Source organism: Erinaceus europaeus, chromosome 22 (assembly GCF_950295315.1).
Source record: "Erinaceus europaeus chromosome 22, mEriEur2.1, whole genome shotgun sequence".
Taxonomy (NCBI): domain Eukaryota; kingdom Metazoa; phylum Chordata; class Mammalia; order Eulipotyphla; family Erinaceidae; genus Erinaceus; species Erinaceus europaeus.
The window spans coordinates 14,971,508-14,997,097 of record NC_080183.1 but is presented as its reverse complement, the minus strand read 5'-3'; the positions used below and the strand labels follow the sequence as shown (position 1 = coordinate 14,997,097).

At 45.5% G+C, this 25,590-nt stretch overlaps 1 protein-coding gene across 6 annotated transcripts in view; it reads left to right on the top strand.

Annotated features, from left to right (window-relative positions):
• The first annotated feature begins 232 nt into the window (after positions 1-232).
• The window catches only part of YLPM1 (YLP motif containing 1), a 56,393-nt gene continuing 31,035 nt past the window's right edge, over positions 233-25,590 (top strand). For 2 of the 6 annotated variants that reach the window (XM_060181288.1, XM_060181287.1), the window contains exons 1-4: positions 234-1,068; positions 8,877-9,110; positions 10,354-10,533; positions 12,140-13,119. In XM_060181288.1, the coding sequence (XP_060037271.1) occupies positions 424-1,068; positions 8,877-9,110; positions 10,354-10,533; positions 12,140-13,119 (2,039 nt within the window). In that variant the 5' untranslated portion in view covers positions 234-423. Of the gene's footprint in view, positions 1,069-8,876; positions 9,111-10,353; positions 10,534-12,139; positions 13,120-25,590 lie in introns of all 6 variants that reach the window. The other 4 variants (XM_060181291.1, XM_060181290.1, XR_009547266.1 and 1 more) reach the window with 3 other exon arrangements.

The following is a 25,590-nucleotide window of genomic DNA, read 5'->3' as shown; positions in this document are numbered from 1 at the left end:
AATGGAGCCTTTTTCTTTCTTTCTCCTTTTCATTCAAAAAGGAATCCGCGGAGCGAAGGGGTCTCTACCTCCCTCTCCGGCTACGAGACTCTATGGTCTCCCGCTCCTATGAGGACGCGCTCCTCCCTCCTGCAGTACCCGAGAATGCCTATAGGGGGCGGCCGAGATCAGCCGAGCCGAGGGCCCCTCTAGCTCGCCTTTGTTCTCCGCTCGGTGGCCCTGCGCAGGCGCACCGACCCCGGGACCGTCCCAGCCTTCCCGGTCGCGGGCCCGCTCGGGGGCGCAGGCGCACTGGCGCGCTCCGGTTCCACGCTCCGGGCCTGTCGCGGCCGCGAGTTCCGGCCGTCGCCGCCGCCGCCGCTCCCGGAGATCGGTTGCGACGAGTAACGGCGCGGGGACGAGCCCCGCGCCTCCCTCTCCGCCATGTACCCCAACTGGGGCCGGTATGGCGGGAGCAGCCACTATCCGCCGCCGCCGGTCCCGCCGCCGCCGGTGGCGGTTCCGGAGGCCTCGGCAGGGCCCGGCTACTCGAGCGCGGCGCCCGCATCGTCCGGCTTCCTGAGCTTCCGCGAGCAGCACCTGGCGCAGCTGCAGCAGCTGCAGCAGATGCACCAGAAGCAGATGCAGTGCGTGCTGCAGCCGCACCACCCGCCGCCCGCGCCGCCGCCGCCGCCGCCGCCGGGGGGCGCCTACGGGGACTGGCAGCCGCCCGGCCCGGCCCTCAGCTACCAGAAGCAGCAGCAGTACAAGCACCAGCTGCTGCAGCACCCGCGGGACGCGCCCCCCGCCATGGTGACCATGGAGCTGGACTCGCCGCCCGCGTCGCCCGCGCCGCAGCCCTACCCGCCGCCCGCCTACTACCCGCCGCCGCAGCCCTTCCCGCCGCCCGCGCAGCCGTCGCCCGCGCAGTCCCCGCCGCAGCCGCCGCCCGCCTTCCCGCCGCCCGCCTTCCCGCCGCCCGCGCCGCCCCGCGCCAAGGCCCCGCTGCTGCCCGCGCCCCCCGGGCCCCCCGCGCCGGAGCCCCCAGACCCGCAGCCCGAACCGGACCCGTCCACCATGACCCCGCAGGTGAGGCCTGGGAGGGCGGGGCCGGACGGACAGACAGACTGGTGGTGGTGGTGGGGGGTGCTGCCGGCCTCTCTACCCCACGCCACCCCCCAATCGCACCCGCTCGCGCACCCGCACCCGCACCCGCACCCGAGGCCACCGGGCCCGGGCCTTGCACCAGGTCTCCAGCCGTCGAGCCCCGGGAGCAGCTCACCTGGACGGGCGCTGCTCTGCCCCGCGCGCGCCCCAGCTCGGAGCCCGGGGGGACTGCGTGGAAGGCAGCTTCAGCGCTGTGCTTCCCTTCCTCCCTCTCCCTCTCCCTCTCCCTCTCCCTCTCCCTCTCCCTCTCCCTCTCCCTCTCCCTCTCCCTCTCCCTCTCCCTCTCCCTCTCCTCTCCCTTCACTCTCACTGATGGGTCTGACTTATTTAAATCTTTATTGCCAGAAATGGAGAGGGAAGGAGGTGATAGACAGGGAGACACCTGCAGCCCTGCTGCAACACTTGCAGAGCTTTCCCCCTGCAGGTGGGGACCGGGGGCTCGAACTCGGGTCCTTGAGCACTGTAACCTGTGCGCTCAATCAGGTGCGCCACCACCCGGCCCCCTGGATTTTATTTATTCATTATTATGATGATGATTATTATTTAATATTTCTTTATTCCCTTTTGTTGCCCTTGTTATTTTATTGTTGTAGTTATTACTGTTGTTGTTATTGATGTCGTCGTTGTTAGATAGGACAGAGAGAAATAGAGGAGGGGGAGAGAAAGACAGACACTTACAGACCTGCTTCACCGTTTGTGAAGCGATTCCCCTCAGGTGGGGAGCCGGGGGCTCGAACCGGGATCTTTCAGCTGGTCCTTGCGCTTTGTGCCTCCTGCGCTTAACCCGCTGCGCTACCACCCGACTCCCTGGTTTTATTTTTTTAAAGCTCCTTTTTAACTTTTTCATATGATAGATCAGAGAGAAATTGAGAGGGACAGAGAGATAGAGAGGGAGGCACCTGTATTCCTCCTTGAGCGCTCCTGAGGCTTTCCCCCTGCAGGTGGGGACCTGGGGCTTGAACCTGGGTCCTTGATGCTGCATGGTAATGCATATGTGCTTAACCAGGTGCTCCACCACTGGGCTCCTTGGTTTTATTTTGATGAGAGAGATACAGAAAGACCAGAGAGCCCTGCTCAGCTCTGGCTGGTGGTGGTGCTGGATGGGATTGAACCTGAGACCTCAGAGCCTCGGGCAGGAGAGTCTTATCATCTCCCCAGCGCCTGCCTTCCCACCCTTCTCTCCCTCTCTGTTGCTATCTAAAATACAAGACTTGTTGAACAGGAGAAAAGTTGCCAGGTTCTGAACTTCACACACTTTGGTTTATTAGGTGGTAAACATAGTTTTTCCCCATGTCAATGCCAGTCTCTAGTAACCCTTTTGTATATTTATTTGATTCATATTTTATTTTTGGAATGTGTTGTTTAATTTTTCTTCTATGTTGGACCTTCTCAAAATGCACAGAAGTAGAGAGAATCTCTGTCTGGCATGGTCTCCAGTGGTTGATTCATCCGTCATCAAGATTCTGCCGTGATACTTCACTTAGGTCTTTTCTGTTGTTGCTTAAAACAAACAAAAAATGTTTTTTCTCTGCAGTTGCCAAGGCTTCATCACTCTCGGCTGACTTTTTCAGATAGAAAGAGAGAGAAGAGGAAAAGAAAAGATACTGCAGCACAAGACTCCCAAGAAATGTGGTAGAGGTAGAGGCCAGGTTTGAACTTGGGTCAGCTGAGCTTTTTTTTTTTTTTTTTAATCCTGCTGCTGAAATATTTTGTTTATTTTACTTTTTTCACCTCCATGGTTATTGCTGGGTCTCAGTGCCTGCACTACAAATCCATTGCTCCTGGTGGTCATTTTTTTCCTATTTATTGGCTAGGAGAGAGAGGGTGAGAGAAAGACAGATACCTGCAGACCCTGCTTCACTGCTTGTGAAGCGACCCCCTTGCAGGTGGGGAGCCGGGGTCTTGAACTGGGATCCTTGCTTGCGTCCTTGAGCTTCTTACTATGTGCACTTAACTCACTGTACTACCGCCCAGCCCCCCTGCTGAAATATTTTAAAGTGAATTTCAGACCGTGTAATCCATTCCCATAGTCTCAAATCGGACCTCTTTATTTGTGGAGCTATAGAGCCCTGCACACTTTTCTGCCATCTTTTGCCCTGTCAGAGCCAGGGCATTCTCATGTGGTGCTGGGGCCCACACCACACACACCACACACCACACACACCACACACACCACACCACACACAGACCCCACACATATACACACACCCCCACACCACACCACACCACATCACACCACATCACACCACACCCGGGCTCTCCCTGACTCTAGACATCTTGTTTTTTAAATGGCCTTTTCTTAGATAAACACGTTGTTACAGTTAACAAAATAAGTTTGTGTCCTCTAATAGCTGATGTATTTCCATTTCCTACATTGTATCATCATACTAATGGAATTAGAAATGAATTCCTTGATGTCTTTGTATTAAAATTTCCACTGGGGAGTCGGGCGGTAGTGCAGCGGGTTAAGTGCAGGTGGCGCTAAGAGCAAGGACTAGCATAAGGATCCTGGTTCGAGCCCCCGGCTCCCTACTTGCAGGGAAGTGGCTTCACAAGTGGTGAAGCAGGTCTGCAGGTGTCTCTCTTCCTCTCCTCCTCTCTGTCTTCCCCTCCTCTCTCCATTTCTCTCTGTCGTACCCAACAACGACGACAATAATAACTACAATAAAGCAACAAAAGGGAATAAATAAATATTTTTTTTAAAGTTTAAAAAAAAAAACTAAAAGAAAAATTTCCACTGGGCTCAGTAATGTGTTCAGATACGGGCCCAGGATAGATACTGTTAGGTCATTCTTGGTTTGGGGGCCTGTCCTGTCAGTTGGGCTGTTCAGCTGCTTCTCGGGTTTCTACTCACTAGAAACCAGTAGCACCTCCCAGCTGTAGCCGTCTTCTCTTTCTGTTCCAAACTGTTGGACTTGATGGGGGAAAAAACAATCTTGGACATTCTGGGCTTACCTGCTGTCTCCTGGCGTCACTGACTTAGTCCATGCTCTTTCTTTTCCTTGCTCTTTTCTTCTTTTCTTTTATATGCTAAAGTTAAATCTGAAACTTCAGGTGTAAGTGTATCTTATTTTGGCATGGGGTTCTTTCTTTTTTTTTTTTTTTTTTTTTTTAATATTTATTTATTCCCTTTTGTTGCCCTTTTTTTTTTTTTATTTAAGAAAGGATTAATTAACAAAACCATAGGGTAGGAGGGGTACAACTCCACACAATTCCCACCGCCCAATCTCCATATCCCACCCCCTCCCCCAATAGCTTTCCCATTCTCTATCCCTCTGGGAGCATGGACCCAGTGTCATTGAGGGTTGCAGAAGGTAGAAGGTCTGGCTTCTGTAATTGCTTCCTCGCTGAACATGGGCGTTGACTGGTCGGTCCATACTCCCAGTCTGCCTCTCTCTTTCCCTAGTAGGATGGGTCTCTGGGGAAGCTGAGCTCCAGGACACATTGGTGGTGTCTTCAATCCAGGGAAGTCTGGCCGGCATCCTGATGATACCTGGAACCTGGTGACTGAAAAGAGAGTTAACATACAAAGCCAAACAAATTGTTGAGCAATCATGGACCCAAAGCTTGGAAAAGTGGAGAGGAAGTATTAGGGAGGTACTCACTGCAAACTCTAGTGTACTTCTGCTTTCTTACTTTGGTGCCATACTCCAAACTCAGTCAATTTCTGCTTTGCGTTTCTACTTCTTTTTTTTTTTTTTACATGCATAACATTCCCCAGATTCCCATTTAGCAATAAAACCCCCACTATTTCATTCATCATTTTTCATGGACCTGTATTCTCCCCACCCACCCACCCACCCCACAGTCTTTTACTTTGGTGTAATACTCCAATTCCATTTCAGGTTCGACTTGTGTTTTCTTTTCTAATCTTGTTTTTCAACTTCGGCCTGAGAGTGAGATCATCCCATATTCATCCTTCTGTTTCTGACTTATTTCACTCAACATGATTTTTTCAAGGTCCATCCAAGATGGGCTGAAAACGGTGAAGTCACCATTTTTTACAGCTGAGTAGTATTCCATTGTGTATATATACCACAACTTGCTCTGAATGACTCTGAAAATGTCCAATAGTTCTAGTTTATCTATCTCTTCATTTAGCTCCCTTATGTCTTTACTGATTTTCTTCCTGGATGATCTGTCAAGTTGAGATAGTGGGGTGTTGAAGTCCCCTACTATGATTGTGTTACTGTTAATATATTGCTGTAGCTCTTTCAGTAGAAGTTTGATGTATTTAGATGGCTTCTCATTGGGTGCATAGATATTAATAATTGTTAAGTCCTCTTGATTGACTGATCCTCTGAGCATTAAGTAGTGTCCATTCCTATCTTTTTTAATCTTATGTATTTTAAAGTCTATCATGTCAGATATGAGAATAGCTGTTCCTGCCCTTTTTTGTGGGCCATTGACTTGAATGATAGTTTTCCATCCTTTCACTTTAAGTCTGTGTTTGTCTTGTTGCGTTAGGTGAGTTTCCTGTAGACAACATATTGTTGGGTTGTGTTTTCTGATCCATCTTCCTACTCTGTGTCTTTTAATAGGTGAATTCAGGCCATTCACATTTATTGATATCAAAGACTGAAGATATTTTAACGCCATTCTTGTAGAGTTTTAGAGTGTTTTGATATATGTTCTATTTGTGGTGGTCTGGTTGTTTATAGGAAACCTTTCAGAACTTCTTTCAAGGCAGGCTTGGTGATGGTTGCTTCCTTCAACTGTTGCTTGTCTGAGAAGGTTTTGATGCTTCCATCTAGTCTGAATGACAGTCTAGCAGGATATAGTATTCTTGGCTGAAAGCCTTTCTCATTGAGCACTCGATAGATATCTTGCCATTCTCTTCTGGCCTGTAGTGTTTGTATGGAGAAGTCTGCTGCTAATCTTATGGGTTTTCCTTTGTAGGTGACTCTTTGTTTTTCTCTTGCAGCCTTGAGGATCCTTTCTTTATCCTTATTCCTTTCCAATCTAAGTATGACATGTCTTGGTGTCTTTAGGTCTGGGTTAATTCTGTTTGGGACCCTCTGGGCTTCTTGAATCTTTATGTCTTTGGTGTTGTCTAGACTAGAGAAGTTTTCAGCTATTATGGCCTGGAGAACGCTTTCTTCCTCCCCTTCTCTTTTTTCCTCTGGTAAGCCAATAATGCGTATATTGTTTCTTTTGAAGTCATCCCATAGGACTCTGTTGTTGTTTTCAGCATCTCTTAATCTCTTTTTGAGATCTCTTACTTCTTCTTTAGTTGTCTCTAATTCATCCTCAATCTTGCTAATTCTGTCTTCAGCCTCATAGATTCTATTCTCTCTGCCCTCTACTGCTTTCTGGAGTTCATCTATTTTGTTGCCCTGCTCTGATACTGTTTTAGCTTGTTCAGCTAGTTGCCTTCTTAGCTCAGCAATTTCAGCTTTCAGCTCTCTAATAACCATGAGATTATTAGAATTTTCTTCCATATTCTCATTTGTTGTTCCTGCAGTTCTGATTACAATTTTTTCAAATTCTTTACTCACTCCTGTTATTATTTCCTTAGCTAATGTTTGGATGTTGAACTCGTTGTTTTGTGCTTTGCCCTCTGGAGGACTTTTAGCTGGACTCTTGTCCTGGTTCGAGTCTCCATTATTTTTTCTTGTTGTTTTAACCATTTTATATAAGTTAAGAGGTTTTTCAATCCCTGAGTTGGAGTTCAGTGGTGTAAAAGCCTTTTTTTTTCCCCTGTAGGCTATGGTAGCCTGAGGGCTTTTAAACTATCAATAGGCTTCTTGGCTTAATCAATGACTCCTGACCAAGAGATAAAGCAGGGTGTGGCAGAGATAATCCAGTGGTTATGCAAAGAGACTTTCACAGCCCTTCAGCTATGCCACCGAGGTATAGGTCTTCTCCTGAGTTTCCCGGTTAGATCTCTGTGCCCTGGTGTCCCTCCCTGTTGCTGCTCCAGATTCTGAGGGTAGTAGCAATAGAGACTCAGAGTTGTACTTGGTGAGTCTCTGGGGAGTCCTTTCCTCCCTTCAGCTGTCCCCTTGTTGGTGGAGCAGACTGGAGGTGGTGTCTCCACTGACAAACTGTCGAACTGTTAGCAGTCACTTAATCTCTCCTTAGGCCCCTCTCTCCTCTCTGTCACCAGCCACGCGTGTTTGTACTCATGGGTGATTTACTGGGTTTCTGTGGTCATTCTAGTCCTGTCTTGTTTCGGTCCGGGTGGTCTCCTTTGGTATTCCTAGTTGATCCGGGAGAGGAGAGGAGAGGAGAGAAAGCGATCTGCTGCTCGTAGCTCCGCCTCCGGAAGTCTAGCCTCTTTTTTTTTTTTTAATTGTTGTATTATTATCTTGATTTATTGGATAGAGACAGCTAGAAATCGAGAGGGAAGGGGAAGAGAGGCAGAGAGACCCCTGCAGCCCTGCTTCACCGCTCGCGAAGCTTTCTCCCTATAGGTGGGGACTGGGGGCTCAAACCTGGACCCTTGCACACTGTAACACATGCACTCAACCAGGTACGCCACCTGGTTTGTTTGGTAGGCTTTTATTTAGGAGCCAGGCAGCGGCGCAGCAGGTAGAGCACACCTAAACCCCAGGTTCAACCCCCTGCACTACCTTAAGCCAGAGCTGAGCAGTGCTCTGGTAAAAAAAAAAAAAAAAAAATGCAGGGAGAGGAGAATCTGAGTGGCCATACACTCATGATATTGCCCAGATGACCGTGTCAAGAACCTGGGTTCAAGCCCCAGCTCCCCACTTGTAGGGGGCAAGTGGTGAAGCAGGGCTGCAGGTGTCTTTCTCCTTATGTGGCCCTCCCCTCTCAATTTCTCGTTGTCCTATCAAGTTAAAAAAAGATAAAGTGGGGGGGGGGGGGCGATGGCTGCTGGAGCAGTGGATTCATAGTGCAAGCACCAAGCCCCAGCGACAACCTCAGTGACAGAAAGAAACGGGGCTGGGCGGTAGCGGGTAGCTGCAGGGGGTGGCTCCACAAACAGTGACGCAGGTCTGCAGGCGTCTGTCTTTCTCTCCCCCTCTGTCTTCCCTCCTCTCTCAGTTTCTCTCTGGATACAATAACAACAAGAGCAGCAGCAACAACAATAATGGGAAAAAATGGCCTCCAGGAGAGCAGTGGATTATCCGTGCAGGCACTGAGTCCCAGCAATAACCCTGGAGGAAAAGAAAGAGAAAGGAAAGGGAGAAGTGTGGGAGGAAGGAAGAAAAGAAGGAAAGGGAGGGTTTCGATGACCACCCCCCCCCCCCGTCTTGACTCTCCGTGAAAATGTTAAATATGATGAATTTAAGATACGTTCTTTGCGGAAATACAGATTGACACTTCACTGAGAGATGAGTTGGATTGCTGTTTCAGGTCTTGTCATGGCTGCTTTAGTATCCGCCTTGTCCTCTTGGTAGACAGCACTCTGCATGGGGGTGAGCACACACACACACATAGAAGTGATTTTCACCATTCGTGAGGCAGGGCTGCAGATGTCTCTCTGTCTCTCTCCTTCTCTGTCTCACCCTCCCGTCTCAATTTCCCTCTGGCTCTATCCAGTAGTAAATAAATAAAATGAGAAGCGCATTAGTCATACGGATGGCAAAATTTGAATGTACACATTTGGGGAGGAATAAAAAGACTGTGCTCAGCTGCCGTGTTCACATCAGCCTGGCCTTTCCTCGTATGCATACACGAACACCGCCTCAGAATGTGTCAGGACCACATTGCAGAGCTGTGGGAGTCTCAACTGCAAACCTTAAAAATGGTTTTTGTTGTAGGAGCAGCAGCAGTATTGGTATCGACAGCACTTGCTTAGTCTGCAACAGAGGACGAAAGTGCATTTACCAGGACACAAGAAGGGCCTCACGACAGCAAAGAGCTCCCCTGAGCCTGTGAAAGAAGAAGCTCCCATACCATCCAGCAGTAAAGTTCTAGAGGCCACTTCCTCCAAGGAGTCCCCCTTACCGCCACCTAGTGAGGACGTGCCTCCTGTCCCGCCGGAGGAGCCCAAGGTAACCGTTTCATCAGTCGCTTGGTGCTTGTTGGATTGTCCAATTCTTCTGCTCCAGTCATCTGTTCTGTAGTCATACATGGGTCTGCCTAGACTCACATGGTTTTTTCATTGTTGTTAATTTTATTTTTGGTGCTTCCAGAGTTATAGATGGGACTCAGTACCAGCCAGCACTAAGAATCTACTGATCCTGATAGCCATTTTTCTTTTCTTTTTTTTTTTTTGCCTCCAGGGTTATTGCTGGGGTTCAGTGCCTGCACTACGAATCCACTGCTCCTGGAGGCCATTTTTTTTTCCCTTTTCTTGCCCTTGTTGTTTATCGTTGTTGTTGTTGGATAGGACAGAGAAATGGAGAGAGGAAGGGAAGAGAAAGACAGACATCTGCAGATCTGCTTCACCACCTGTGAAGCGACTCCCTTGCAGGTGGGGAGCCTGGGGCTCGAACCGGAATCCTTACACCAGTCCTTGCACTTTGCACTACCTGTGCTTAACCCGCTGCGCTACCGCCCACCCCCCTCTTTTTTTTTTTTAATTGGATAGGACAGAGAGAAGTTGAGAGGGGAGGGGGAGATAGAGAGGGAGAGAGACATAGAGACACCTGCAGACCTGCTTCACCACTTGTGAAATGACCCCCCTCCCCGCAGGTGGGGAGCCAGGGGTTCGAACGGGGATCTTTAAGCCATCTTTGTGCTTCATACTCTGTGCACTTAACCTGGTGTGCCACTGCCCAAGCCCCCACCCCCACTTTTTTTTTTATTATCTTTATTTATTGGATAGAGGCAGCCAGAAATAGGGAAAGGGAAGATAGAGAGGTAGAGAGACAAAGACATCTACAGTACTGCTTCACCACTTGCAAAGTTCTCCCTCTACAAGTGGGGACTGGGGCTTGAACCCTGGTCTTTGCTCATTGTAACATGTGCTCTCAACCAGGTGTGCCACCATCTGGCCCCGACTTTTTTTTTTTTTTTGGGGCCCCGACTTTTATATATTTTTATTTATTTGTTTATTGAATAGAAACAGGGAGTGAGAAAGACATCTGTAGCTCACTTGTGAAGCTTCCCCTACAGGTGTGGGGGATTGAACCTGGGACTTTGGAGCCTCGGGCATGAGATTCTCTTTGCATAACCATTATGCTGTCTCTCCACATCCTAGGTCAGTTTTCTACAACATGTCTATAAATCGTTTTGGTTTTTATTAATCTAGCTGCTGTCTGTGGTTTAATAAATACCCTCTTTGCTCGGCAGTCTGAGGACCCTGAAGAAGACGCCAGGTTAAAACAGTTGCAGGCCGCAGCCGCGTACTGGCAGCAGCACCAGCAGCACCGCGTGGGCTTCCATTACCAGGGGATAATGCAGAAGCACACCCAGCTCCAGCAGATCCTGCAGCAGTACCAGCAAATCATCCAGCAGCCTCCCCACATGCAGGTGAGTGGTGGTCACAGCGATTCATGGAGACAAGATCCTGGCTCCACTCTGGCTTGTGCCGGTGCCAGGTCCTAGACCCGGGACCCTAGTGGCAGAGACATGAGTGTCTGGTGGCTGTCTGTCTGTCTTATCTCCCCAGTCATGCCGCCGAATGGTTAGAGGATTAGTTTGTCATTTATTCCTGCAAGAGGAAAGTGAAGATTGACGATTTGCTGTCTTCCTAAAGCGCTCCCTTGGAGTCCTTTGTCAGGTTACCTTGGGGCCCTGGAAAGAGTGGCATGAAAATCCTCTGGGGGAGGGGCTGCTGCTCAGCGTGCTGACCCAGATACTTGTTGGACTGCTGCTACTCAGGCATTTAAAATGCAGAAATTCTTTTTTCTTTCCTTTCACTTTTTCTTTTTTAAAGATTTTTATTTATCTACTAATGAGAAAGACAGGAGAGAAAGATCCAGAAATCACTGATTCATGTGCTGCTGGGGATTGAACTCGGGCCCTCATGCTTGAGAGTTCAGTGCTTTATCCACTGCACTACCTCTCAGACCACTTTCCTTTCCCTTTCTTCCCTTTTTCTTCATTTCTTCCCTTTTTCTTTTCTCTTCTTTTCTTTCCTTTCCTTTTCTTTTCATTGCTTTATCCACTGAGCCACCTCCTGGACCACGGGGCCAATTTTTTTTCCATTAAATTTTTAAAACACTTGGTACTGATTTATTATTTTTATCTTTGTATCTTTGAGTGCATAATAATAATAATGTTTTTCAAGTTTTATGAGTGAGTCAAGGTAATAATTGAAATTTTGAAAAATACACTATGATAAATACTTTAGTGTTTGACTTTTCTAACTCTTTGATAACTTATATACATAAGGCAAAAGAAGAAAAAAGAATGATTATCATTGAAAGCATTCACAAGCTTTTTAATTTTACTTTGTTGAAAAGCAAGAGAGAACATCAAAACATGGGGCCAGGCGGTTGGTGCATCTGGTTGAGCACACATGTTACAGTGCACAGGGACCCAGGTTCAAGCCCCTGGTCCCCACTTTAAGGGGGGGGAGTTTCACAAGTGGTGGAGCAAGGCTACAGGTGTCTCTCCATCTCTATCTTTTCCTCCTCCTCTCTCAACTTCTCTGTCTATCCAATATTAAATATTAAAAACATACAATAAAATAAAAATTGGGGATATCAGAACATCACTCTGACACATGTGACACTGGAATTGAACTCAGTACCTCATGCTACAAACTAGCCACTACTCCACCTGCTGGGTGGAGCTTATCCTTAGGTTCAAGCCCCAGTCCCCACCTACAGAGGGACACTTCATGAGCAGTCAAGTAGGTTTGCAGGTATCTCTCTTCTTTTCTTTCCCTTTCTCTCTGTGTATCAAAATAAAGAAAAAAAAAAAAAAAAACCCTCGGCCAGGAGCAGTGGATTAATAGTGCTGACACTGAGCCCCAGCAGTAACTCTGGCAAGAAAAAAAATTTTTTTTTTTCTAAAGTCATTAGTGTTTCAGTTTCCTAAGGCTCCAAATACCCTTGACTGATCAATGTTTTCCTTACGACTGGTTCTCTTCCTTGAACGTCTTGAAATAATTGTATCCCTTTATTTGTAGACCATGTCTATAGATTTACAATTACGACATTGTGAGATGCAGCAGCAACAGTTTCAACACCTTTACCAAGAATGGGATCAAGAGTTCCAGCTGTGGGAGGAACAGCTGCATTTGTATCCTCACAAAGATCAGCTGCAGGAGTATGAGAAGCAGTGGAGAACCTGGCAGGGCCATATGAAGGCCACACAGACCTATCTCCAGGAGAAAGTCAATTCATTTCAGAACCTGAAGAACCAGTACATGGGGAACATGTCAGTGCCGCCTCCTTTTGTCCCCTATTCTCAGCTGCCTCCCCCTCCACCCACCATGCCTCCTCCGGTCCTGCCCCCGTCACTGCCCCCACCTGTGATGCTCCCTGCCCTACCAGCGTCATTGCTACCACCTGGCATGCCCCCACCCGTGATGCCACCATCGTTACCGACCTCTGTGCCCCCACCGGTGATGCCACCGTCTCTCTCTTCAACAGGGCCACCACCGGTGCTCCCCCCACCTTCCCTGTCTTCTGCAGGTCCACCACCAGTTCTTCCTCCCCCATCTCTGTCTTCAACTGCACCTCCACCTGTCATGTCCCTCCCACCATTGTCTTCAGCCACACCTCCTCCCGGAATACCTCCCCCCGGGGTCCCGCAGGGGATCCCTCCTCAGTTAACAGCGGCCCCAGTTCCCCCAGCCTCCAGTTCTCAGAGCTCACAGGTTCCAGAGAAACCTAGACCACCACTGCTGCCCACTCCTGTGTCTTTTGGTTCAGCCCTACCCTCCACTTACCATCCTCCATTGCAGTCAGAGCAAGTGAATTCTAAAGCTTCTATGAGCAAATCTTCTCTGGCGTTCAGTCCATTCTCCTCAGAGCAAGGACTTGGGGAACCTTCAGCTGCTTCGTCTCAGCCAGTCACCGCGGTCAAGGACATGCCAGTGAGGTCAGGTGGACTGCTTCCAGACCCTCCTCGAAGCAGTTACTCAGAAGGTCCAAGAGGTCCAAGGTAGGTCCGCCTGATTATTTTCATTTTTGCTTTGCTTTGGTTTGACCTTTTGTTGATATATGCTAATTAGACCTTTACTGGTATGAAATGCTTTGATAGTCTCTTTGTAATACACACACATGGTCTTGGTTTATAATGACTGTTCCTACTATTGTTTGTTCCTAGTCATGGCAGTAAAATCTAGAAATGGCAATAGGCATCATGTAGCTTTCATTTTTTTAATTTTAAAAAAATATTTATTTATTTCCTTCTATTGCCCTTGTTCTTTTATTGTTGTAGTTATTGTTGTTGTTACTGCTGTCGTTGTTGGATAGGACAGAGAGAAATGGAGAGAGGAGGGGAAGACGAGGAGAGAAAGGCACCATGGGAGTCCAGCGGTAGCGCATCAGGTTAAGGGCACGTGGCGCAAAGAGCAAGGACCGGCTTAAGGATCCCAGTTCGAGCCCCCAGCTCCCCACCTACTGGGGAGTCCCTTCACAGGTGGTGAAGCAGGTCTGCAGGTGTCTTTCTCTCCCCTCCCTCTGTCTTCCCCATCTCTCTCCATTTCTCTCTGACCTAACAACAACGATAGCAATACAACAATAACTGCAACAACAATAAAAAATAAAAAACAAGGGCAACAGAAGGCAAACTAAATTAAAAAAAGTTTTTTAAAACTTAAAAAAAAGAAAAAGAAAGACAGACACCTTCAGACCTGCTTCACTGCCTGTGAAGTGACTCCCCTGCAGGTGGGAAGCCGGGGCTCAAACCGGGATCCTTATGCCGGTTCTTGCGCTTTGCCCCACCTGCACTTAACCTGCTGTGCTACCGCCCGACTCCCGTACTTTTTATTATTTTCTTTTAATCTTTTAAAATTTATTATTGGATAGAGACAGAAATTGGAGGGCGAGAAATAGAGAAGGAAAGAGACAAACACCAGTAGTTCTGCTTCACCAGTCATGAAACTTTCCCCCTGCAGGTGGGGACCAGGGGCTTGAACCTGAGTTCTTGCACACTGTGTGTGCTCTCAGCCAGGTGCACCACTACCTGGCCCCAACATCCGCCGTTTCTTTGATGTCATGAAACTTTTCTATGTAGGGCTCTAGTATGAAGTGATGTAGTATTATATAGAAAGGCTTATTTATTTCAGTTTCAAAAGTGATATTAAATATGTCTTTTCATTGGCCAGATAACTGACTTGGTAATTTTTTTTTGTTAAAGGCTAGCTCTTGGAGATACAGATGAATAAAGCGGTAGTCTAGTGAAATAAGGCAGTGATGTTTAGTATAAGCTGAATCTGAAATTATTCATTTGTGTAGCAAATACTAAGTTCTTGATCTGTGTTTGCTACAGTGAATATGACACAACAGATAAAATTCCTATTATCCTCTATTGGGTATTTTTGTTGTTGTTGTCTACCAGAGCACTGCTCAGCTCTGGTTTATGGTGGTGCAGGGGATTGAATCTGGGACTTGGGAGCCTCAGGCATAAGAGTCTCTTCTCATAATCATTATGCTATCTACCCTCTGCCAGTCATTTTTCTTTTATTTGAGCTACTTAGTGTCTTCTTTGATTTGCCTTTTAAAATGATTAAATTTATTTTTCCAAGTAATAGTCTATTTTCTCCCCCAAGTGACTTGAATGATCATTTTCCTATATAAACATTATTTTTAAAGATTTATAATCTGTTTGTATTGGGGGGGGTGGAGAACAAAAGAGACAGAGAGACCACTTGTAAAGCTTCCCCCTGCAGGTAGGGGTCAGGGCCTTGAACCTGGGTCCTGTGCACTGGTGTGTGTGTGTGTGTGTGTGTGTGAGAGAGAGAGAGAGAGAGAGAGGGAGAGAGACACCAGAGTACCCCTCTGTCATATGCAGTGATGAGGATCCAGTTCAGTGCAGTGGCATGTTAGACCTGCTGTCCACCTACTAAGCCATCTCTTAGCTGCAAGATGGAAGGAAGGAAGGAAGGAAGGAAGGAAGGAAGGAAAGAAGGAAGGAAGGAAGGGAGGGGAAGGAACTGTGAAAGGAAGACACCAAAGCACTGCTTCACTATTTTTGATGTTCTCTTTGTTGTTTTTATTTTAATGCAGTGCCAAGGCTCAGGCATGTATAAGTCACATGTATAAGGAAGACATGCTTTCTGTGACTGAGCCATCTCCGCAGTTCTAGAAAAACAATTGATTTTTTCATTACTTTTTTCTCAAACCCTTTAAGCACGATTTATGATAAACAGTATTCTACCAGGTTAGAGGCTAGAGTACCACCCAAGATGTTTGTCCTCCCCATCCGAACAGTAACCACCACAGTTCTCACAAAGCCAGAGTCATCTAGAAAAACATTTTAGTTAGAAATTTTTCACATGTATTGTTAAATGGGAAACTGGGGAATGTTATGCATGTACAAACTATTGTATTTACTGTTGAATGTAAAACATTAATTCCCCAATAAAGAAATAAATTTACAAAAAAAAAGAAAATTTTCACATGCAAATTATAAGAGAACTATTTATATAAAATGTAAAAATGACAGAAATGCCTTTGAAAAAAGTAAAATCCCCCAAATTTCAGCACTTTGAATTTTTCAAACATGTCCTAGAAATCATGCAGATTATATTGTTGTTAAACTTGTTTTTTTTGTTTTGTTTTGTTTTTCTACCAGAGCACTGCTTGGCTCTGGTTGATGGTGGTGCAAGGGATTGAACCTGGAGTTTTGGAACTCTCAGCATTGAGAGTCTCTTTGCACAACCATTATGCTATCTCCCCTGCTCCCCCTATGTTTATTCTTTATAAGCTACGACTGACGGGGTGGTGAAGCTTTCTTAGCTTCATTAGTTGGGAAAATAGAGCCCCACTCTACACACAGTGGGAGCCCAGGCCCGAGTCTTCCCCAGAGCAAAAGCATTTGTTGGCTGTGTGTGTGATGTCACGGTCGAAGGATATCGAGGACCAGTGATTATAGATGCTGCTGTGGGCTACTGTGGCGTATGTGCACCTTGATCAGACTCTCCTGGATTTCTCATTTTAGATCTGGTGGTTAAATTGCTATTAGAGAAGTACATTCCTGTTTGTTTGTGTTATTTATTTATTTGGAGACCTGCTCAGCTCTGGCTTATAATAATTTCTGGGATCTCTGGGGCCGCAGGCTAAAAATCTTTTTAAAAAATAATTATTTACTCCCTTTTGTTGCCCTTGTTGTTTTACTGTTGTAGTTACTATTGTTGTCGTCATTGTTGGATAGGACAGAGAGAAATGGAGAGAGGGGGAGAGAAAGACACCTGCAGACCTGCTTCGCCGCTTGTGAATAGACTCCCCTGCAGGTGGGGAGCCGGGGGCTCGAACTGGGATCCTTGTGCGGGTCCTTGCTTTTTGTGCCACCTGCGCTTAACCTCTGTGCTACCGCCTGACTCCGCAGTTTGTTTGCTTTATCTATTTATTACTTAAATCAGTTTTGAAAGGGATGCAGGTGGCACCACACTAGAGTTCTTTCAGGGTCTTAAAGATGAGTTGACTAGTTTTGTAAAAACTATTTCATTTATTTTTTAATGAGAGAAAGATTTTTTGTCCCTATGTGTTTCAATTCTATGTAGTTCATATGCGTGAAATATCTGGTTTTGTCTTTTTTTTTTAATCTTTATTTATTTGTTGTATAGAAATTAAGAGGGAAGAAATTAAGAGGGAAGGAGGAGACAGAGAGACACCTGCAGCACTGTTCACCACTTGTCCAACTTTCCCCCTGCAGGTGGGGACCAGGGGCTCGAACTTGGTCCTTGCGCACTGTGACGTGTGCTCACCCAGGTGCGCCACCACCCGGCCCTGGTCTTGTCTTTCCTTCACTTCCTTCGCTAAGCATAATCACTTCTAGGTCCATCCACTTTGTCCCAAAGGGCACAAAACTGGCTTTTTAATGGCTAAGTAGTATCCCATGGAGTATAAATCCCACACCTTCTTTATCCTGTCATCTGTCACTTAAACATTTTGACTATTGTGAACAATGCAGCTATCAGCACGGGGGTGCATATGTCCCTTCCAATTAGTGTTTTCATGTCTTTTGGATAAATGCCTAGGAATTGATTTGGTATTTGGTGGATTCTAAGGTATTTCCATTTTTTTGGTTTATGAATTCTCCATAATGGCTACACCAGCATGCATTTCCACCAGCAGTGGAGCAGAGTTCCTCTTTCTCCACATCATCACTGAAATTTATCGTTTCCCATTGTGTTGAAGACGACCAATTCAGATGTAAGGTTAATTCCATTGCTAGGCGGGTCTTAACAGTTATCTAGAGCAGAATCCTCTCTACAGCTCACACTTGAGGTGCATTTTATCTGTCATCTGAGGCTTGCGTTCCAACTTACCTTAGTTCTTCAACACCCTCTGCTGTCTTGTGAGGAAGTAAGAGATGCATTGTCCCACCTGGAGCATCTGTCACCACGAGTCTTGATTTTTATTATTATTATTATTTTTATATTATGAATGACAAGTCTGTTGGATAAGAGGGGTACAATGCCACACAATTTCCACCACCAGAGTTCTGTATCCCATCCCCTCCATTGGAAGCTTCCTATCCTTCTGGGAGTAATGTCCAGAGATCTTTATGGGGAGCAAAAGGTGGGAGTTCTGGCTTCTGTAGGGTGATGTGTGTGTTCACCACCCTCCTCCCCCATCCCCAGCCCAGTTTCTGTTCTGCATTTTTAGAGGGCAGAAATAGAGGGAGAAACATCAAAGCACCAGCCATGGGATGCCTCCTCGGTGCCCCTAGGTGGTGTCAGGGATTGAACCCCAGATCTTATGGTAAGCTTTCTGCTGATGTATTTCTTGGCCCACACATTGCTCTTAGGTACGGGAATTCCTTTCCCAGCCTTTTCACCTACAACAGGGTGGTGGGGTCAGGCTCAGACTGGGATTAATCACGTGGCAAGGCAGCACATGGTTCTTTCTTTCAAGAAAACTGTTATTTTTATTATCTTTATCTATTAGATAGAGACAGCCAGAAATTGAAAATGAATGGGGAGATAGAGAGAGAGAGAGAGAGAAACACCAGCAGCCCTGCTTCATCATTCTGTAGCTGGGGACTGGGGGTTTGAACCCGGGTCCTTGTGCACTGTAACATGTTCGCTCAACCAGGTGCGTAGCCCCGTGTCTTATTTTTTTAAAAAACAAAGCTGGATGGAAAAATGAAACTTGAAAATAACCTTTGGAGGTCTGGCCTTCCAGGATATCAGTCAGTGATGGAAAGCATTTTTAGCCCGTGTGTGAGGCCCAGGCTTGGATCCCGGCACTAGGACAGACAGGATGGGGCAGGTTGTTACAGGTGACAGCTGCATTATGTGTAGATAACAGCCCTTTCTTGAACATCTGGGGTAGCTGTTTTGAAATGGTTTATTTGTCTCATTAGTCTTAAAAGTACCACCCTAACAACAAGGGCAACAAAAAAGAAAATAAATAATAAAAAAAAAAGTTTGAGACATAAAAATAAAAAGTACCACCACCCTAGTAAACTGTCAACACCAGTGACTGCGGGCTCCCAGAACCCTTTATTTTCCAGAACAGTGCACAGCTTGGAGAGTTTTTACAAAGTGAACCCTCCCAGATGATCACTGTTTAAGTCCTCATGCGGATTTCTTGTGGATTTCTGTAAACCACTGACTTTACGCCACAGATGAGTCCTGCCTGCCTTTGAACCTTGTGCACATGGAATCAATCCCATTGCAGCCTGAGAGCTTGTTTCCACCCGGCACGTTCATCTTGATTGTGTAGTTGTAGTGTGTGATTCTTGTTCCTGTGGGCTTCTGCTGGGCGAAGTGTGTTCATGCAACCTAATACTGTGTGTCCATTTCTATGTGTGTGTACTTATGTACGTATGTATAATTACATTTATTTGCATGTATGCAAATACTTGGTGATAAGGTAGGTATATATTCTGCTTTGATCCATATTGTCAGATAGTTTTTACAAAGTGGCTGTTTCATTTTGTACTTTCATCCAGTGTGTGTGTTCTAGTTCTTTTGTATCCTCATGAACTCAACTTTAAAACGTTACCAATTGTGTGGTGGCTGCACCTGACTGAGTGCACACGTTGCAATGCACAAGGACTGGGGTTCAAGCCCCTAGTTCCCACCTGCCAGGGAAAAGCTTTGGGAGTGTGAAGCAGGGCTGCTGGTGTTTCTCTGTCTCTCTCCCTCCCTCCTCCTCTCTCTCTCCCTCCCCTCTGTATTTCTGGCTGTCTCTATCCAATAAATAAATAAAGATAATAAAAAATTTTTTTAATGTGATCAGTTGTAGTAGGAGTTTAGTGGTATTGCAGTGTGCTTTTGTTTGTCCCTGACAACAAGACGACAAGCACGGTTGGCTTCCTTTCCATTTCATTGATAAGTCGGGTTTTCTCTCTAATGAAATGCTGACAAGTCTTTTCCTGGCTTTTTTGTTCCTCTTTCCCTAATGATTTGTCAAAATTCTTTATATACTAGGTATTAGTTCCTCATCTGTCATGTATCCATTGCATGTCTACATTGTCTTGACTGTTCCTTCCTCTGTAGCACCATTTGCTTGCTTCAGTTAAGCAGGAAAGTAGTCCTTACTACTCTTGCAGTTTCCATGAGCCCTTTTTACTTATTTTGCTGCCAGAGCTTCACTGGGCTTTGCAGGAGTACAGTTCTGCTTTCTGCAGGCTTGCCCTTCTTTCCTTCTTTCCTTTCTTTTCCAGTGGGGGGCGGGAGGAGAGACACTAAAGCAAAAACACCTCTGCCGCTTATGAAGCTTCCTTTGTGTACAGCGCTCCCATGTGGTGGCCAGGGGCTTAGACCTAGGCCCTTGCATATGACAGTGCCCACTTAATTTTTTTTTAATATTTATTTATTCCCTATTGTTGCCCTTGTTGTTTTATTGTTGTGGTTATTATTGTTGTTATTGATGTCATTGTTATTGGATAGGACAGAGAGAAATGGAGAGATGGGGAAGACAGAGAGGGGGAGAGAAAGACAGACACCTGCAGACCTGCTTCACCACCTGGAAGCAACTCCCCTGCAGGTGGGGAGCCAGGGGCTCGAACCAGGATCCTTGTGCCAGTCCTTGCTCTTTGCACCACCTGTGTTTAACCCACTGTGCTACCGCCCGACTCCCCCCACTTAATTTTTTTAAAGATGTATTTATTCATTGAGAGCAAGAGTGAGAGAGACCAGAGCACCATTCCGTCACATATAGGGTTTAGGACTGGACCAGACAACATGCATGCAATTTTTGCACTTACTCAATGAATCATGATCCTAACCACTATTTTAATTTACTTAATTAATTAATCAATTAATTAATTTTTGTCTCCAGACTTATCACTGGGATTCAGTGCCAGCACTGCTCATGGCAGCTTTTTAATTTTTTTTATTTTTTTGCCTGAGCCTGATAGGCAAATTCATTAGTTTTTTTTTTAATTCATTAGTTTTTTTTTTTTTTTAAGGTTTTATTTATTTATGAGAAAGAGAGGAGAGAGAGAAAGAACCAGACATCACTCTGGTACATGTGCTGCCAGGGATTGAACTTGGGACCTCATGCTTAAGAATCCAGTGCTTCATCCATTGCACCACCTCCTGGACCACTCATGGCAGCTTTTTCCCCCCTCCTATTGTATAGGACAGAGAGAAATTGAGAGGGAGGGGATACAGAGAGGAAGAAAGACACCTGCAGGCCTGCTTCACCGCTCATGAGGTGTCCCTGCTGCAAGTGGGGAATGGGGGTTCCAGCCTGGAATCAAAGACTAAACCCAGAGACAGCAACGTTTCAGGGTATAATAAAGTCGCCAAGTTGGCCATCTAAGTGCAGTCTCCAACTAGGACTCCTCAGATGGCCATGGACTAGGCCATATTCTCAAAATCAAGATTCAAGTGGATACTTGTGTGTAGTTTAGCTGTGTGTGCTAAACTGGGTGTGCCACTGCACCCCCCCCCCACACACACACTTTTTAAATGCTGTGCCAGGGATCAAACCCCAAGGACTCACTCTACTGCTGGTAACTCTAGTTTCCTATATCATGTATCTGTGCCCCTAAAACATTTCCTCAGCTCAATTTTATTTTGCTTATATACTGTTTATTGCACCAGGGAATGAACTCAGATTCACGAGCATCCATGATATTTCTGAGTTTCCTCCCAGGCTCTTCACTCTCTGTATTTAGAGCACAGGAGAGCTAGGAGAGACGACGCAATAGCCTTCCTTCGTCTGTGGTGCTGTCCGTGGTGCTGTCCACGGTGCTCCCATGTGGTACCATAACTGCACTGAGGGCATTGCATTGGTGAGACACATACTCTACCAAGTGAGCCACTTCCCAGCCCTATTTGATTATGAGAGAGAGAGTGAGAGAAACAGCAAAACAATATTCCACCATCCGTGGAGCTCGGTTTGTTTAGTCTTGGTGCTGGACATCAAGCCCAGGCCCTCAAGAATGCAATGCACGTGCCCTACCACTGAGCCACCTCCCCCTTAATAAAAAAAATTAAAAGAGGAGACCTGGTTGGCACACATGTTGCAGTGCACAGGGACCCAGGTTCAAGTCCCTGGTCCCCACCTGCATGGGGAAAGCTTTGCGAGTGTTGAAGCAGTGTGGCAGGTGTCTGTCTTCCGTCTTCCTTCTCTTTCACCCCCTTCCCTCTTAATTTCTGGCTGTCTGTCCAATAAATTAGAAAAAAAAAAAAAAAGAGTGAAAGCGCTACATCAAGTAAATTCTTATATACAAACATCCTAAAAGATTAAGTTGTCATTTTTTTTTTTAAGATAAATTTATGGAAAGAGTGGGGCAGAACATTACACTGACATGTGATGTTGGGACTCAAAACTTTTTTTTTTTTTTAAAGATTTGATTTATTTGTTAAAGAGAAAGATAGGAGAAGAGAGAGTGAACCAGACATCACTCTAGTACATGGGCTGCTGGGGATTGAACTCAGGACCTCATGCTTGAGAGTCCAGTGCTTTATCCACTGCACCACCTCCCATGTGACAGAAGATGAAATCATTTCAGAAAAGTTAGGACAGCACATGTCAAAGTAGAATAGCGTCACTGCTTCTTGCCACAGAGTATCATGTGGTGAAGTTCTTCTTTAATAGCTAAGTGAATAATAAAGCTCTGTTGCCTTTGTGTTCTTTTTTTTGCCTTTGCGTTCTTACAAGTATCCACTTGAATCTTGATTTTGAGAATATGGCCTAGTCCATGGCCATCTGAGGAGTCCTAGTTGGAGACTGCACTTAGATGGCCAACTTGGTGACTTTATTATACCCTGGGTTTTTATACTCTGGGTTTAGTCTTTGATTCGTCTAATAATTTTGATATAACTTCTCCATCATTTTTCTCCTTTTTATTACTATAGCAGGAAATGAAAAATTCTGAATACTGTACTGTGGTCAATAAAGACTAAAAATTGACTGCATGTTTCAGCCAACGCATCCTTGTTTCATACTTGCGGACAAACCTATCATTCTTATTTTAATTTTAGCATATTGGAGATGATTGGTAAGCAGTGAGGAGTGATAATGAATTCTAGGATATGAAAACACAATGTTTCAAGTACTAGGAAAAAAAAAGCCTCTTAATATATCTTAGAACTAAGAAAGGATCTAATGAAACCATATAACTGCAAAATAATTGAAGTTTTATTCTGTTGTTTTTTTTTTCCCCACATAAAGTAACAAAGCTATTAACCATTGTTGGCCAGTGTTTACAGTAAACAGTATATAGTTGGATAGTGGTCTGATGACTAGCTATTGTTTTCCCTGGTTTCTACTGAACCGTTAACTCAGATACTGATAAAATTGCCTACAAGTAAGAAATGAGTTGGGTTAAAGAAAATGAGTGCAAGAGTTCATTCTCCCACCTGTACAGCAGGTCCAGAGTTGCTGGCTTCACTTAAGCCCTATGTGGTCTTTTAGTCAAGTGGCCCAGGGAATTTTTCAACTTTTTTGCAGGGACATGGTTCATTTAGGAGCCTGGAGAGATAACATAATGGTTCTGCAAAAAGAATTTTTCATGCCTGAGGCACTAAAGGTCCCAGATTCAATCCCCACCACCACTATTAGCCACAGCTGAGCAGTGCTCTGGGAAGGAAGGAAGGAAAAAAAGGAAGAAATTGAAAAAGAGAAAGATTCACTAAAAGGACTTTTAGTTGCTGTCTTAGCTAAGTTTTGTTTGACTGAATTAAAACCCACCAGGGTTCACGACCTGGGAGGTGGCACTGGGGCTTAGAGTTTTGGCTTTATGAGCATCAGGTCCCAAGTTCCATCTCATCTGTTCTCACGTAGGTGGCGAGGTTGGTGGTAATGGTGAAGTTTCCTCCCCGAGGCTTTGCAGCCAAACTTGTATTGACATGGTTGTAGATATGGATTCTGTTAGGGCTACACTGAATTTGTCTGAAAATTGTCCAGTTACAAAGCTGTTTAATTTAAAATTTTAAACTTCAAGAAAATTTTCAGTTTAACTTAATTAACCATTAGGTTGCTCAGGATTATTCATGATTGTAAAATGTTTTTTTTTTGATTCGTTGAATGTTTTAAAAAACAAAATAAAAACACATTTGTATTTTATGAATATACATACATACAAATCAAATGAGCGAAAACTCAAAAGGCCCTTAGGTATGTGAGGTTTTTTGTTTGTTTTTAATAACCAAAGCACTGCTCAGCTCTGGCTTGTGGTGGTGCAAGGGATTGAACCTGCGATTTTGGAGCCTCAGGCTTGAGAGTCTCTTTGTATAACCATTATGCTATTTCCTTCGCCTGGTATGTGAACGTTAAATGCAAATTCTGTTTGAGTCATGGCTCCAGAACTTTCCTTCAGTATTTAGAAAAGCTCTTCTAATTGAGAATAAATAACATGCCAGGGTATCAAGCGTTCTTATCTGATATGGGAATCCACTGCAGGAAGTGTTTATGGGCCTGGAAGGTTAGCTAGAGCCTGGGGTTAGAGCCCTGGTACCACTCAGAGCCCCACAGCACTGGGCTGCACTCTGCAGACAGTGTCGCCATGGTGAGTCAGTTTCTCTCTTTTGCAAAAAGAACAAGCAAGTTGGCCCAGGACTAGAAGAATCAGAATCATGAACATGGAACACCCCAGCATTTAAAAAAAAAAAAAAAAAAAAAAAGATCAGCCTTATTTATTCAGAGTATAGCCAATGTTATAAGCACAACACAACTCCCATCGCTAGTGCTTAAAATGAACAAATCAAACTTTATTTTAGTCTAATAAAAAACTTTGGTTGTCGTCCTTCACATTAAGAAACAAACAAAAGCTCAGTGGGTAGGGCACACACTCCAGGTTTGAGTCCTGGCCAGCTCCACACAAGAGTACCATGATGCACCTTCTGTGTCTCTTGGAATGAAAGTGTTAGCCCGGGGCAATGAAATCACACATCCACAAGACCCCAGCGTCAAAAAAATTATATCTGCACATCTCCAGGACCCATTTGTCCATCCATTCCTCCGTCCTTCCATCCAAAAGGAGATTGAACATCATCTGAACGTGGGTCTCAAGTTGTTTTTCCTAAGATGTCTAATTGTATAACTTCATTTTTGTTTCCTTTGCTAGCACTGAGTCTGCCTCATCTAAATCTCTTCTTTTTAAATATCTATTTCATCTTGGATAAGACAGAGAAATTGAGAGGTAAGAGGAGATAGAGGGAGACAGAGAGACACCTGCAACACTACGTCTCCACTTAAGCTTCTCTGCTGCGGGGGGGGAGGGCTGGGTGGCTTGAACCCAGGTCCTTGCGCGTGGTAATGCGTGTGCTCACCTGGGTGTACTGCCTGCTAGCCCTCACCCACCCCATCTGTTAGATCTTTGAATGCTGTGAGAAGCATTAGTTTTCCTCTGTGACACCAGCTACTTACTCAGTGTCAGAACTGCTGGCGAGGTTTCTTGCTTTGTCCACGGAATATCTGTTCTTCCTTCATCTGTTAGCCTAAGACCCCTGAATGAAGGATTTTTTTCTTGTGCCATCTTTTTCTAGACAGTATTTTGAGATCTAAGAGATGCTTTAATCAACTCTGAACATTATTTTTAATTATTTGGTTCTGGAATCAAACACAGGCCATCATGCATGGTAAGCATTATGATCTAATGAGCTACACCCCCAGCCCCAGGTCTGCCTCTGTTTGCTTTTTCTCCCCTGTCTTTTGGCCAGAACACACTGCTCAGCTCTGGCTTTGGTGGAGCCAAAAAGGTCTCAGACATGACAGTCTGTAGTGTAAACCTCTGTGCTATCTCCCTCGCCCCTGCTGTTTTAATTAAATAATTAATGCTTTGCCACTAGAGCTATCACTGGGACCTGCATAACTGCATTTGTTTTTCTCTTTTAGGCAGAGGGTGAAAGAGAGGAGACACCTGTAGCATCACTCCACACTTGTGAAGTGTCCCTTCTTGTGGTGGTCAGGGACTCGAACCTAGGCCCTCTTGCCTGTAATATAATGTGCGCACTCTACTGCACGAGCCAGCCTCTGGTCCCAGTAAGCGCTCTCTATT